Source organism: Siniperca chuatsi, linkage group LG20, assembly GCF_020085105.1.
Source record: "Siniperca chuatsi isolate FFG_IHB_CAS linkage group LG20, ASM2008510v1, whole genome shotgun sequence".
Classification (NCBI taxonomy): domain Eukaryota; kingdom Metazoa; phylum Chordata; class Actinopteri; order Centrarchiformes; family Sinipercidae; genus Siniperca; species Siniperca chuatsi.
The window spans coordinates 8,314,071-8,328,146 of record NC_058061.1 but is presented as its reverse complement, the minus strand read 5'-3'; the positions used below and the strand labels follow the sequence as shown (position 1 = coordinate 8,328,146).

At 38.3% G+C, this 14,076-nt stretch overlaps 2 protein-coding genes across 2 annotated transcripts; one reads left to right on the top strand and one right to left on the bottom strand.

Annotated features, from left to right (window-relative positions):
• The first annotated feature begins 2,957 nt into the window (after positions 1-2,957).
• On the top strand, positions 2,958-7,346 carry gch2 (GTP cyclohydrolase 2). The gene is made up of 6 exons (XM_044178662.1): positions 2,958-3,382; positions 4,172-4,281; positions 4,393-4,448; positions 5,009-5,040; positions 5,195-5,279; positions 6,533-7,346. The coding sequence occupies exons 1-6, from the start codon at positions 3,091-3,093 to the stop codon at positions 6,660-6,662; spliced, it is 705 nt and encodes a 234-aa protein (XP_044034597.1). The 5' UTR covers positions 2,958-3,090; the 3' UTR covers positions 6,663-7,346.
• Positions 7,347-8,803: 1,457 nt separating this feature from the next.
• Positions 8,804-13,524, bottom strand: cript (cysteine-rich PDZ-binding protein). Its single transcript, XM_044178663.1, has 5 exons — positions 13,363-13,524; positions 13,089-13,154; positions 11,555-11,609; positions 11,272-11,375; positions 8,804-9,263 (listed from the first exon to the last, which is right to left on the bottom strand). The coding sequence occupies exons 1-5, from the start codon at positions 13,376-13,378 to the stop codon at positions 9,199-9,201; spliced, it is 306 nt and encodes a 101-aa protein (XP_044034598.1). The 5' UTR covers positions 13,379-13,524; the 3' UTR covers positions 8,804-9,198.
• Between the last annotated feature and the right edge of the window lie 552 nt (positions 13,525-14,076).

The window sequence follows — 14,076 nt, the reverse complement described above, 5'->3', positions numbered from 1 at the left end:
GTTGTTGTTCTTCTTCTTCTTTAGTGTTTATTGGCGGTTGGCAAACCAACTTAGAGCTGCATTACCGTCACGAACTGGACTGGAGTGTGGAACAAGAGCTTATGCATACACAAAAACAAACACTAAACTCTAGATTAATTTAGGTAAATCAGTTTCTTTTAAAAACTTGTAGTCACAGTATATCTTGCCTGCTTCCTTTCCCAAGAGACCTGGCAATGAAAGGTCATGCTGTTTTGCCTTCCTTAGTGACTGAAGAAGGTGATTTCTCTTGATATTGTATTTTCTACAATGAAGTAGTTCATGTTCTGGTTGGCTACAGTGTGTGCATTTTGAGGGGTGCTTGCCTATTTTATATAATGTATGGATGAGACATGTATGACCTATTCTCAGACGAGTGATGATATTTTCTTCCCTTCGTTTCCAGCCCACCATCCTTCCAGTACCAACATGTCTTTGTATATTATATAATGATACCTTCCAGTTTCATTATCATCCCAATATTCCTGCCATACTGATTGTGCATATGTCCTAATGAATGTCTTAGGGAGCACATTATCACTAATAATGGTGCTTTTTAAAAAGAACAGTTCACCCCCAAATCAAAAATACATATTTTTCCTCTTACCTGTAGTGTTATTTATCCATCTAGATTGTTTTGGTGCTATTACCCATTTTGATGGAGTTTACAGCTTCCCAAAGACTTTCAGGATTAGAATGAGAGCTTGTAATTAGGTCAAATAGTATTTTTGATCTGGCTTTCCTGACAGCAGATGTACGCAACTGTGCCAAAGTCCTAGGCCACCCTGAAAATGCTCATTAAAGCCATTTACCTGAAAAATGTTTATCCAATTAGTTAAAACACTTTATAACATTTAAGTAAACACAAAGCTACAAAGAAAAGTAGCTTATTATTGTTTCTTTCTAGAACCACACACATATATTTTAGATCTCAAAACCTGGAAATAGTCATGCAGAAAACGAGGGACATGAATGATTTCAACTGTGCATTACAGATGCTCCACAATGATCACACCAACATGTAACCTGTTACTGATTAGCCTATTTTACACTTCATAACAGCCAGAATTAATTGTATGACTGCTTTTGTGACAGTTTATATGCTGGTTTAGCAATGTGACGGACTTGAAATGGCTTACTGACAGTAAGAAAAGGCTAGGACTGAAGATGGGACTGATGTGCAAACTGATCAAGACTCCATGACTGGAAACAAATCACAGACAGCTGAATATTATAAATGGATGAATATTATGAATGAATGTTATTTATATGTTACAATAATAATAATTGATCTGGTATAAGGCTTAGTTGAGGCGCTGGTACTGTATAATTAGACTTGAAAGAGGCTATGCAGATTATGCAGGACAGACATTTTCATTCATTAGGCCTATTACAGCACCTTGTATTTCAATTTATTAATGTGGTTCATCAGTTTTAAGTGCGCCCTGGCCCAAGATCGTGCAAATGGTCTGATGGCTCCTACCAGGTTACTTGTGCTTAGACGCCCATATCAGCAAGTGATGCACAACTTGCTCCCTTGCGTTGTTGTTCGACATCATTGATGCCACCTTCCTCGTGAATATGTAGGAGCGCCATAACTCAGGGTCCCTCATTGGCCACGACCAGAAAAGCCACGTACATTTGTGTTGTGTTAACGTGTAGAAATATTTCTTATTACTACTACAAAACTCTACGTGGTAACACACATTTTAATGAAGTCTAAACAACAAATATGAGATGTTACTTGTGCAGATGGCTTTCCATACACGGCTACCTCGAGAGGCTGCCTCACAGCCCTCATTCACTACACAGATCTTTAATTTCATCGCCGGCCTACATTGTGTTTTTCATTTATTGTTTGATTGTCTTATCGAGGCATTTCATATGGATATGTGGCTTCTGTAAGATTTGTGGAAGTTCAGCTTAAGAGACATAATAGGTCTAACTGCACAAAAATCATGCTGAGCTCCACGTGAAGTCACGAGCCTGCTGAGCTCTTTGTAAAGTGGTCTGTCTACTTTCTAGTAAAGTGGCCTAACATAATCTGAACTAATGGATGATGATAGGCTACAGTATACGTGTCAAGTCAAGGACGTGGAGCTTTGCGGGATGAAGTTGCCTGACAGGCACATGCCTGCCTATCATGTGACACTGTAGCATCCAAACTCGGTATAGTTGCCCTTGTGTGAGTTGTGGTAATGATTAATGACGAATGGTATAACCAAAGGGATGCCCTGTGACTAAAAATCTCCACATATGCTTCACAACCAAAGCGCGGCTTGTTATAGTTGCATCACGTCACGCAACATTGCCTTATATTATGTTATCATCACATGGACCAATCTTAGCTGGCTGGCTAACATACAGGCAGTCTGCTGAGGGAGGCAGCTAAGGAGCTCACTTTGCAGAGCCGCAGGCCAGCAGGTGAAGCATTATGATAGAAATGTCAAACAACCATTTCCTACATAATCAATTTAATGTGAAGTATTTTCTCAGAAGCATTTTTAAAAAGCTGGGAGTAGGCTAATGAACTAAAAACGAATATTTCAATCAATGATAAATTAGAATCAGCTTTATTGCCAAATAGGTTTTCACATACGAGGAATTTGCTTTGGTGTTTTGGTGCAAAATAATAAACACAGTAGAAATATAGGAAATATATAGCAAGTACTGCAGGTCAAGAATCATAAATATAAAATATACAATAAGATATTACACAGTATATTATATATGTGCATAGTATTGTGAATGAGTTTCATCTTTAACATAACGTTAAAGAGAGCGGTTTTCTGCAGGGGTCTAACCCTAAAAGCTCCAGTTCAGAGAGCACCGGAGAGCCTGGTGACGGGATGCAGACTTGCTTTGGGAGGGGTGCTCTGTGGTGACATTTAACCCTGCTGCTGACGAAACTAAATGTTTGACGTAGGCTGCACCTTGACGAATGGGAAACTGATGCGCACGCGGCAGCGGGTTATAAACGCGGCGAGCAGCGGGAACATTGGTAGTCTACCAGACATTTAGGACTTCTCCCAGCTTTTCTTCTCTTCTTCTAGAGTCAAAAAGCGCTCCGACATGAACGGCCACTGCAACGGAAAGGTCAACGACACCGTGGAGGAGTTCCACTGCAACAGCGGCTTCGGCGACCTCATCATAGACAGCAAGAAGTCCGCCGTGCACCGCAAGCACGAGACGTCCCGCAAAGAGGCCGAGGACATGTCCCGCTTACCTGCGCTCGAGGCCGCCTACACCAGCATCCTCCGCGAGCTCGGGGAGGACACGGACCGACAGGGGCTGCTGCGAACGCCGCTGCGCGCCGCCAAGGCCATGCAGTTCCTCACCAAGGGCTACCATGAGACCATCGACGGTGAGTCAACAGGTTCCTCTCTGTGGGCTTTACACTGGAAGATGCTCCTGTGTGATTATAAGACGGTCATTAATGTGATATGGTCACTTCTTTCTTATTCCTTATTCTGTCTATTATCGATTAAATGAGAAAAATCCACTGTTGAGTTACTAGAAAAATATAAAACCCCTGCACTTTAATGTAACCTAGTAGTTTGAAATTTGCATTGGATTGCATTAAACTGTAAGGTGTTAATAATATTTTTACTCCTCCATATACAGAAGTATATGAACACCTTTATATGATCTAGGGACTTAATGTACAATAATAATGAAGCTATGCACAAACAACTAGAGAAGTCATTTCCATAAAAGTTAACATTTGTAGTCAGGTAGGCCTATTATTTTATGGCAGGGCTATTGACTATAATTTGATTCCTAAATCTGTTAGATTACAGCAGCTATAAAAGATATCTTGAATTTAGAGCTGCAACAATTAGTCAATCTACAGAAAATAACATGACTGATGACTCCTTTAAGTTATTTTTTCAGCAAAAAATGCCAAAAGTTAAGTAGTTCCAGCTTCACAAATGCGAAGACTTGATGTTTTTTTCTATGATAGTACTGTAGATGCAGTATATTTGGGTTTTGGACTGTTTGTGGGACAAAACAAGACATTTGAAGATGTCTTCTTAATGGACATGTCAAAATCATGGACATATCAAATATCAGAAAATAGAGCAAATAGTTTCACAATTTGCTCTATTTTCTGATATTTGATAAGTGTATATATGTGTGTTTGTGCCCCCAGACATCTTAAACAATGCCATATTTGATGAAGACCATGATGAGATGGTGATTGTGAAGGACATAGACATGTTTTCACTTTGTGAACATCACCTGGTGCCCTTTTTTGGCAAGGTAAGTTTGTGTGTGTGTGTGTGTGTGTGTGTGTTTCTAAGCATTGTACATTTGCAATAATTTTCTCTGATTATGTGACCTCTGCTCTCAATGGCTGCCATCTCTCTCCAGGTTCACATCGGGTACATTCCCAACAAAAAAGTGGTGGGACTGAGCAAGCTGGCAAGGTAACACAGCACACACACACATCATACCGTTCTGCTGTCACTGTGGCTGTATGTTTCTGGTGTTAGTGCCGGGTGGCTGCGTTCTTCTGTTATCTCAGTGCATTGACCTGGAGGCTTAAGTCTAAGCCCAGTGGCCATCATCTAGTCCCCTCATCAAGCACACTCACAGACACGAATCTAAACTCTATCCGCTCTCGAGCCATGAGAAAATCCCTTTGGACCTGTGGGAATCAGCAGTTATTTTCACAGCCTCTCTGTCTGTCTTCTTCTCTCCCTTTCCTAAAATATCACTCCATCTCTGAACATACAAACCCAGAATAACAGTAACAGTGTCACTGGGTTTTTTAGACAGATTTGCTGTTGCTGAATCTTGCACGACAGATTCAGAGAGTTCTTTAGGGTGAATCATTAACAGATGAAGGGTCTGTACAGTTGGCTGGCCAGAGTAGAAGCTGGAGGTCATGGACTGATGCCAGTCTGTGTTTATCAAAAGATTAATCATTATTACACCTGATCTGTAATCAATCCTCTACTCTTTGCTTGCGTTCTGATTTCTGCAGGATTGTGGAGATCTTCAGTCGGAGGCTTCAAGGTGAGCGACCAAAGAAATTATGCAATATTAATAGGCTTTGCATATAGTCACAGCACTTTTCTTCTCATTTACCCAACAAGTTTATCAATCTAGCAATCTGGTGTTATCATTTTTACATGTGTGCCATCGTGTGCCATGATTTTGTTTCTTTCAGTTCAAGAGCGTCTGACCAAGCAGATTGCCATGGGAATATCAGAGGCTCTGCAGCCAAAAGGTGTAGCTGTGGTTATTGAAGCAGCGTAAGTACACACACACCACCTTCATCATCATCATCTGTATGATTTAAAGCTGCCCTAATACCTCACAGGCAAAATCTAAAAAGGTCATGTTTCCTTAAAGTCAATTCCCTTATTTGATCTTTCCCCGCTCCTCGCTTGACCCGAAAATCGTTTCGGTCCGTCATCATGAAGGCCGTTCCAATGCTCTTATTTCTTCTCTGAGGAGACATGATTGAGGATACACAAGACCAACCTTGGCGGAAGTCAGACACACTCCTTTATTGGAAATCTGTTAGTGACTAATCTGAAATCGCATCACAACATCACTGCAATTTTATACCGAAATTGACAAGTAACAGAACCAACTCAGGTATAATACTCCTCGGTTTTATAATTAGATGTCTGATTCACCGTCTATTTGAAAGTAATGGGTCTGTGTTGTGTGTGTGTGTGTAGGTCAATTAACAAAAGAACCATTACCTTCATTCGTTAGAAAGATTTTTCTCATCATGACCAGTTATTTTCCCTTTTAATCTGTATCATGGATAATATTATAGTCAGGGAGAGAAGGAGAGTCTGTTGTCTTTCAGCAATAAACACATTTTAATTGTCATTTCCATTCAGTCCCAAGTGAGGAAAATGTGGATCCAATTCAGGGAACTGGCATGTACCCTATGTAACTTTTAAAATCAGAATTAACACAGTCTTCCTTTTACAAATGAATTCATAAGCAATAAAACGCACTCCTGCTCAATTCGATACACTCTGCTACAGCCTTATTTGGTCTGGTATGACCAGTAGCTTTTGGTTGCTAAATATTAACTAATGTTAGCAAACTTCAGCTAAATTATTCTCTATAACATACATTACTGAGTCAGTTCGCTGACTTTATGACTCATGTCTACTTTTGCTACTGTTAATACTATGTTTTAGCATTTACCACGAGCCCATTATTGTGACTTGTGGCCACAGTGGCTGCTCAACAAAAGTTACTTGCTTTAAAAGAGTACGGCACAAATTTAGCATTGCACTCCTACTAATGTAGCCTCGAGCCAGAGTTGAGGAGCTAACTCCACACCCCCAGATTGTTTTGTTCATTTTCAAACTTGTAGTCTTCAACCCCAATGGACACTGACTTTACACAACATTTTTTCACAAATACCCCTAAACGGACTGATGTGTAAAATCGTTCCCCTTTAAACATATGTTCTAAAGGTCAAGGACTTTCCTCAAAGCATGTCAAATCTGAACCATGTGTCTGTGTGTGTTTGCAGGCACATGTGTATGGTCATGCGTGGCGTCCAGAAGATGAACAGCCGCACAGTCACGAGCACCATGCTGGGAGTTTACCTAGAGGACCCAAAAACCCGGGAGGAGTTCCTGACTCTTTCACAGCACGCCTAACAAATCCTGTACACAATTCACACCCGAGACTCTTTAAACAGTAGCACACGTAAAGCTCTAGAGTAACAGTGCATCCGCATCTGACTTTTTAAGAAAACACACAAACCAGTAGCAGGAAACATAAAGCTGCTGTTTGATGCAGGATCTAAGCCAACCCTGGAGCTTACCTCAATATGCTGAAGCCTGATAGATTTCAGTCCTGCTGCTGAAATCCATCATTTGAAATCACTGTGAACATAATAGGAAATATAAGACTTGCATTCTTGGTGCCTTTGGTAGATATTTTACAGTCTTACATGGCAATATTGTTGTTATAAAGTATGAAACCTGAGTGCAATGTTGTAACGTGACAATAGGATTAATTGGATTTTCTGTTTTGTTCTTTTTTGATGGGAATTTCATTGGTGCTTTTGCAAAGTGGTACTCTTGCACCTTTCCTTGCTTTATTATAGTATTTAGAATCCACTGATTTTAATAATTTAACAAACTGTGTCATTTATAAAACACATTTATAAAGTCTTTGTAATATATGACATTTTTAAGATACAAATCAAATTATTATATCTGTTGTCCAAAGAGTAGAATAAATGATGTACTGAATAGATTTTTGGTTTTATCAGTGACCACTGTAGCATATACTGTATGTTGAAGAGTCTTTGCTTAAATAAAATGATAGAAACATTATGAAAATTGTCAAACCTTTCTTTGTGTATGTCAATAAGAGATAACAGCAAGGCAACATTTCTGTGTGTTATGTTTGTTTCATTAATGACATTATAAAAGACAGTTACATACTAGTTCTAATGGATTTTGGAAAAGTGACAAGATTAAGAATAACTAAACAAGACTAACAGCCATACTAACGGTTCTGTGAGGCTGTACTTAGGCACAGCAGTGCTTTGAGCTATATGGTAACGTCAGCATGAAAACATGCTCACAATGACAATGCTAAAATGCTGATGTTTAGCAGATATAATGTTTACAATGTTCTCCATCTTAGTTTAGTATGTCAGCATGCCAACATTTGCTAATAAGCACTAAACACAAAGTACAGCTTAGGCTAATGGAAATTAGTTTTGCAGGTATTTGGTAATAAAACACTACTGGACAATTCAAATTTTTACTCGATGGTGCTAGATGAAAGGTCAGAGTGATTACAATTCATCCTCTGGGGACCATGAATGTCTGTACCAAATTTTGTGCAAATCCATCATATAGATGTTGATATATTTCACAGGATAAGTGAAAACTTTGACATGCTGGTGGCGCTGGAGGGAAAGTCAGTAGGCTTCATCATCTGATGATCACAGACCTCTGCACAAAATTTCATGGCAATTAATCCATATAATAGTCGTTGAGATATTTCAGTTTGGAGCAAAGTGGTAAACAGACCGACAGACCGACAAAGCCATCCCTAAAAAGTCTAAATCTGCATTTTTAGTACAAAATGGTACATTGACTTCATGTATACAAACTGCAGAAACAGTATATATAGTATTTAGTACATTCTGTATACTATAAGTATGTAGTATGGACTTGGGAAACAGCTATTAAGTTGATCCTCGAGATTATTTTGCATCAGTGTTGGACATTATCCACATGATATGAGCATTGAAGGCTCTAGAATTGGCTGTGTAACAAGTATAAACTGGGCTATTAAACCAATGTCCCTGAATGGACTACAACTCAGAATAACAGGAGCAAAAGGGCAGTGATATAACAAGCAAACTAGAGGATCCAGAATTAAATAACTAGTTATAGTTGTAGTCACTTGTAACCAAAGTAGATTGTTTTTTGAGACTGGTGCTGTTTTTGTGCTGTGGTATAACAGCATAAATCAATAATGAGACATAAAAGCAAGTGTGTGCACATGTGGTTTAAGGCCTGAGGGAGAACATGGCCTTTAAATATCAGAGGCCTTTCATCAGACAACCTGTGAACTATAACCTGTATCCCCGACAGCAATGATGGGGGGAGGACACACCCGATTGTGCAGCATACAGTTTCCTAATATGATTATGTAAGAGTAAACCAATTATTACAGGCATACAGGACAAACATGGGTATGTTGTGCGTAAGAGGCTAAAATTGTACCCATAATGGCTTCAGGCAGAGGTACAAAATAATCCTGTCAAATGTCCTCATATTGAATGCTTTAATTCACTCAAAAAAATTTAAACACTTGATATATTACATACGGAAATCATTTTTAAAAAGCAAAGAATCCAAGTCTAAGTATTGACTTTAAAATATACAAAAAATCTAGAAGCCTCGACTTGAGGAGCAGGTGATAACTGGTGGTGTATTTGGAGACAACAGTGCTTCCCTGTGTATGGCCACTGTAATAGTTCCAGTGGCGTTATATAATAAGTAGGCAAATCTTTCTCTTTCACGCAGGTAAGAAGAATAACAGTAAGGAGCTATAGGTGTCTATGACAGGACATGGTACTGAAAATGTGACAAGAGGACATGCACAATCAGTCTCATCCACACATCTGCTATTCACTCGTGGAACTGTTCTCTGATCGGCACGCTGTCACACAGATGTCTGTTTGTAGTTCTTGGTGTCCAAAACTTTCTTTCCACACATCGCACAGATTCCTGGAGAGACAAAAATGGAGGAAACAAAGAGAAAAGCAATGAAAAAACACATCAGTAGAGAGAAAATGTAAACAACCATACTGGTGCATTTGCTGGCTTACGCTTCTTAACATTTTTGCAGATCTATTTTTAAATGCGTGCTACAGTTGTCAATTTTTTTTTTTACCTTTGCAGGCCGCCTTTAGTTTCTATTCATTTCTGTACAGTATGAAAATCAGTTATCACATTATTGAAACTTGCTTGAGTTGTTTAAGTCTGCATCCATTTTTGCCAATGTTAGAGCTGCAATAATGGATTTTTTGGTCACTTGGGGGCAACGGGAACAAGGTGTGAACACAATACTGACATACTGTATTATCTTAGCTTATAAAGTTGTTATGGGTCGCTAGGAAATCCTGCAGACACAGAGCAACAAGCATTCATTTGGAGTTGTTTTTGTGTCCACCAGATGAATGTAGTTCCAATATTGACTCTCCTTTTGCTCTGTTTTTGGTCACCACCAATTCCTGAGGGAAATATCTGTCTCTTTAGCTGCTAAATGCTAGTCGCTAACGTTGTCTGGTGCCAGGCAGGTAGTGTACAGTTTTTAGAGCTTTTTTTGCTGAAAACAGCAGCCGGCTGCGGCCGAAAACAACGCTGATGAGAGCAGTGAGACTGAACCAAAACAGTCACGTTGCAGGCCAGAAAACCAAAAATAATAATAATAATGATTCTCTGTGGGTTTGTCACTACACGTGACCCTTTTCGTATACAAGTAGTCATGTGATCCATTGATATAAACATGTTGATTATAGCCCCTTTAAATAATGTTTGCATGGTAAAGGAGCTAATTACAGATTGAGTTGAAAAGTCTACACTTTCTTAATCCAACAATTATGTAACTTTGACAAAAGTTTGCGATTTTGGGCTATTATACAGGAAATACACTTGATGTTTCTATACTGCGCTGACAGATTTTCGTACCCTATAAAAATTAATGAAAACCAATGGATACCTGGAAAGTTAGAAAAAAATACATTCAAATTTCAAAAACACAGCAGCATGGTTTGCAAAATGATCAGTTGTGATGTTAAATATCCATGAGCAACAGTTAAAACATGCTAAATTTATATGGTGAGGTCCATTAAATTAGCAACATACACGGTGACTATATTCCTCCCTCTGCAGCGTATGAACTGGAGATGGGGCTTAAACATTGGTTTGTTATATCACTTTGTCTTTAATGTGACTTTTCTGTCTAACCTCCCTACAGTGAAGTCCACATGTGGATTATAAAACAAACAAATCCCACAGCTTTTTTAGTGGCACATACAAACTGTAAATACCCTTTTCTTCCTAATCCAAAACACTATGGTAGGAAGTTTTTTTGGAGTCCACTGAAGTCATGTCATGTTTGTGGAACTATCAGGTAATAAAGCCATCATGCACTGCACTTGAACCTGCCCTTTACTTGTTTATACTGTTTATTGTATGCCCACAGAGGTTTTATAGGACCTGATTTTCTGCAGTTGAGACTGTCTGCTTCAAGGTTCATCAAGATATGCTTTTTGAGATGCCTGCTTATTTGGATTTCATTTTTCACTCTAAACAGAAATAGACACTGAAGTGTGCTGCAGCAAACATACTATATTCAAACAATCCTATAAAAGTCCACAGACATCCTTGTCAACAGTTTTCATTTGAACTACTTTCTTCTGAAGAAATAGTGCCTGATCACAGTGAGGTGTGTGGATTTTACAGGGTAACTGGGACATTGAAATCTCCTGGCAAAATGAACCCAACACCAACTGCATTGCTACATACAAGAAGAAGTAGGTGAGAAGACATGTTTTTTTGTTTTGTTTTTTTCAATTTAGGTGAACCAACCATGGAGAGTAACATACAAGCATCTTGTTGTTTTAACTAAGATTCCACAAGTCATGAGACCAACGGGGGAAAAAAACTAGTGGAACATAAAACTCATCAGGATTTCGGCTCAGTATGGAGTCCAGTGTGAGTGAGTTAATACCTTTCTTGTATGCACAGCCCTGACAGTAGTGTGATCCAGACTGATGAACTGAGCTCTTGCAGATCCTGCAGGTAGCAAAGCCTGTCTTGCTGTAAGGGTCAAACCTGAGAGGGAGGGAGAAATTACCATGCTAAATGTTAATGTGCAACAATAAGAGTGAGTTGATAAAAACTACTTGTGTGTGACTTCTTGTAGATAAAAACAGAGATAATGATGGAAACAAAGTGATGAGTCAAATCAAATAACATTTTGATTTAAAGTCGAGCTTTAGCGAGTTACTCACCTGGCTTTCTTAGAAGTCAGGATTTTGTTTTCATTTAGCTTACGCCCACCACCCTCTGAGTGAAAGAAGCAGAAGGAACTCTATTAAACATCATCATCTAAGTAACATTACATTATAGTATGTCACAATTAAAAGAAAAAGAGAAATCACAAATAGTATAAAAGATTTATGAATAAGAAATAAGAAAAGAGAGGTCAAGCTTGTTTTTGTAATCAAAGTAGTTATTATCATTTGATTTGAACTTTGGAAGAAAAAAAATTATGTTGATCAGTGATAACATTGAGTATCACATTAAAAACAAAACAAAGAAGACACAATATGCATATAATATGAAACATCATCAAGCCAGCAAGATATAGAAGTAGATTAGACAAGTCTTAGGGTAAGCAGTTGGCCTGTATTGGAAGTTTTATTTTGTTTTAGCTAAAGTAGAGAGTCACACCTGACATGGTAACCTAAATATGTCACAATGTACAGAACAGACCAGAATGATAAAAGGATCCATTTTTCCATGTCAAAGTGCTGAAGACAACGTTACAAACTGAGACTGAGGGTGTTGTCCTGATTGTCACTCTGTCAGAAACTACCACACAGAATAATACCACATGAGGCTATAAATAACTATTGTTTCCCTCACACATGCAAAGGCAGACAATAGAAAAAAAGTAAGATTTCGAAGGTAATATGACAGTCCACAGGGCACATGGCACATAGCCACTAACCTGCAGTGCTTTCTGTTCTGTAGAGTATTTATTTTGTTGTTATTATTATTATTGTTGTTGTTGTTGTTGTTTTCATGTACACTGAAAATCTCTTTGGGTTTTGGACTGTAGATCAGACAAAACAAGCTGTCACCTTGGGCTCTGGGAACTTGCGATGGGCAGTTAGAATAACATGATTAAAAACTGAATCCACAGATTAATGATTTTTAAAAAATAGATATTAGTGGCAGCCCAAGTACGGTATGTAACTACCTTAGTAAATGTATACAAATGTACGAGATAAACAACTTAATATCATAAGTCAATAGTACCTTTTACGATTTGTGTACCTGCCTATCACAAAGTTAGTGTATGTAATTAAGGTGTACAAATACTTGTGCTTATGGAAATCTGAAGTCTTGCTCGAAAAATAAGTAGTATATATTTGTGGAATAACTATTCCCTGATTAAAGACAGTCACGCCTATTTTACAAGTAATGCAACATTTTTAAATTGTTTCTTTTTAAGTGTTTGATGGATAAAAACACATTTCTTTCGTATGCACCTGTACAATGAAATAATCTCTCTTCAAGCCTAAAACTGCTCAAATGGCAGATGATTTCTCAGTAACCCGATTTATATTGTGAAGAGAGCTTGGAATATTAGGCTTTGCCACTCCGCCATTGCTTGTTTGTTTGGCTCGACTGGTGTTGTAGTTTTAAAGTCTAAAACCTGACCCCAATGTAGCCATATACAGTAAATGAATGAAACTACGGTTGCATAATAGCTACCGACAAAACCAAATTTTCACTGAATCGGTGCCATCAGTTCACCTGTTGTATTCCGTGCTCCATCCTTCCAGGTGTCAGGTGTGATGACTTTACCAAGCTTCTTCTCGCCTGAAATAACAAGTAACACAAACATCGTTATTACATTAAAGTCTAAAGGGCAGGGTCGATGGTCACAAACCAATACAGTGATGAGGACAGAAATGAAAACAGTTAGCATAACATAACGTTAGCTTTCGCAGAATCTCCAGCCTTCGCTAACAGCACATTTGTAGGTTAGATTTGAAGATAGAAAGAATCTTAACAGTCTGATACGTACACTTTTCACAAACCATCTTTTCTCTAGGTTTGTTTAAATCGACGCTTTTCGACGGCTGGTAAAAAATAAAACACAATAATAGCTAAATGACGCTTGCTCGGTTAATGTTTGTAAACTTCCGGCCGTTTCTTCCGCTTACTCGTATTCGCAACAGATTGATTGGTCAAACTTATGGCAATCTCACATTTCATTGGCTGATACTACCGTTCGTCACAGAAGGTCCCGGTAAAACTTAACTGACCGTCTGTGATTGGTTATAGGATGACTTTTACGTCTGTAAAGATTCCCACAAAATAATACTTCCTGTTTTCTGCAGACTCGTAATTTTTCTTCAAAATAGAAGTCCGCTGAAGGTGGCAGTTAACTTCTTGTACAGGTAACATGATAGGTGTACATGACATTTAAGAGTCGTTGAGAGCAAAATGTGTTTCTAACTAAATACAGGTCAAACAGCTGGAGTGTAGCCTAATTATAAAGACAGAACTAAAGAACTAAACTAAACCTCAAACTTCTGTTTGTGTTCAGACTAATCCCAACAATCTCCTAGAAAATTTACAATTCCCCATTATTATAATAATATATAAATATACTGTTATAATAAATATAGTTTCCAAAACCAATGTAGTTATGTTCTTAGCAGAAACTGATTTCATTAAGGAAAAATGCTCAAATAAATATGCCAGAAATATCATAAAAGGTGTTACTCCCAGTGAT

What these genes read in the sequence shown, in the direction of transcription:
- gch2 (XM_044178662.1), top strand. Translation starts at nt 3,091, where the DNA reads ATGAACGGCCACTGCAACGGAAAGGTCAACGACACCGTGGAGGAGTTC. An exon ending in CTACCATGAGACCATCGACG is followed by an intron (nt 3,383 to 4,171) that starts GTGAGTCAACAG and finishes TTGTGCCCCCAG; the next exon opens with ACATCTTAAACAATGCCATA. An exon ending in GCTGTGGTTATTGAAGCAGC is followed by an intron (nt 5,280 to 6,532) that starts GTAAGTACACAC and finishes GTGTGTTTGCAG; the next exon opens with GCACATGTGTATGGTCATGC.
- cript (XM_044178663.1), bottom strand. An exon ending in CTGACTTCTAAGAAAGCCAG is followed by an intron (nt 11,376 to 11,554) that starts GTGAGTAACTCG and finishes CCTCCCTCTCAG; the next exon opens with GTTTGACCCTTACAGCAAGA. An exon ending in GGGCTGTGCATACAAGAAAG is followed by an intron (nt 9,264 to 11,271) that starts GTATTAACTCAC and finishes TTGTCTCTCCAG; the next exon opens with GAATCTGTGCGATGTGTGGA.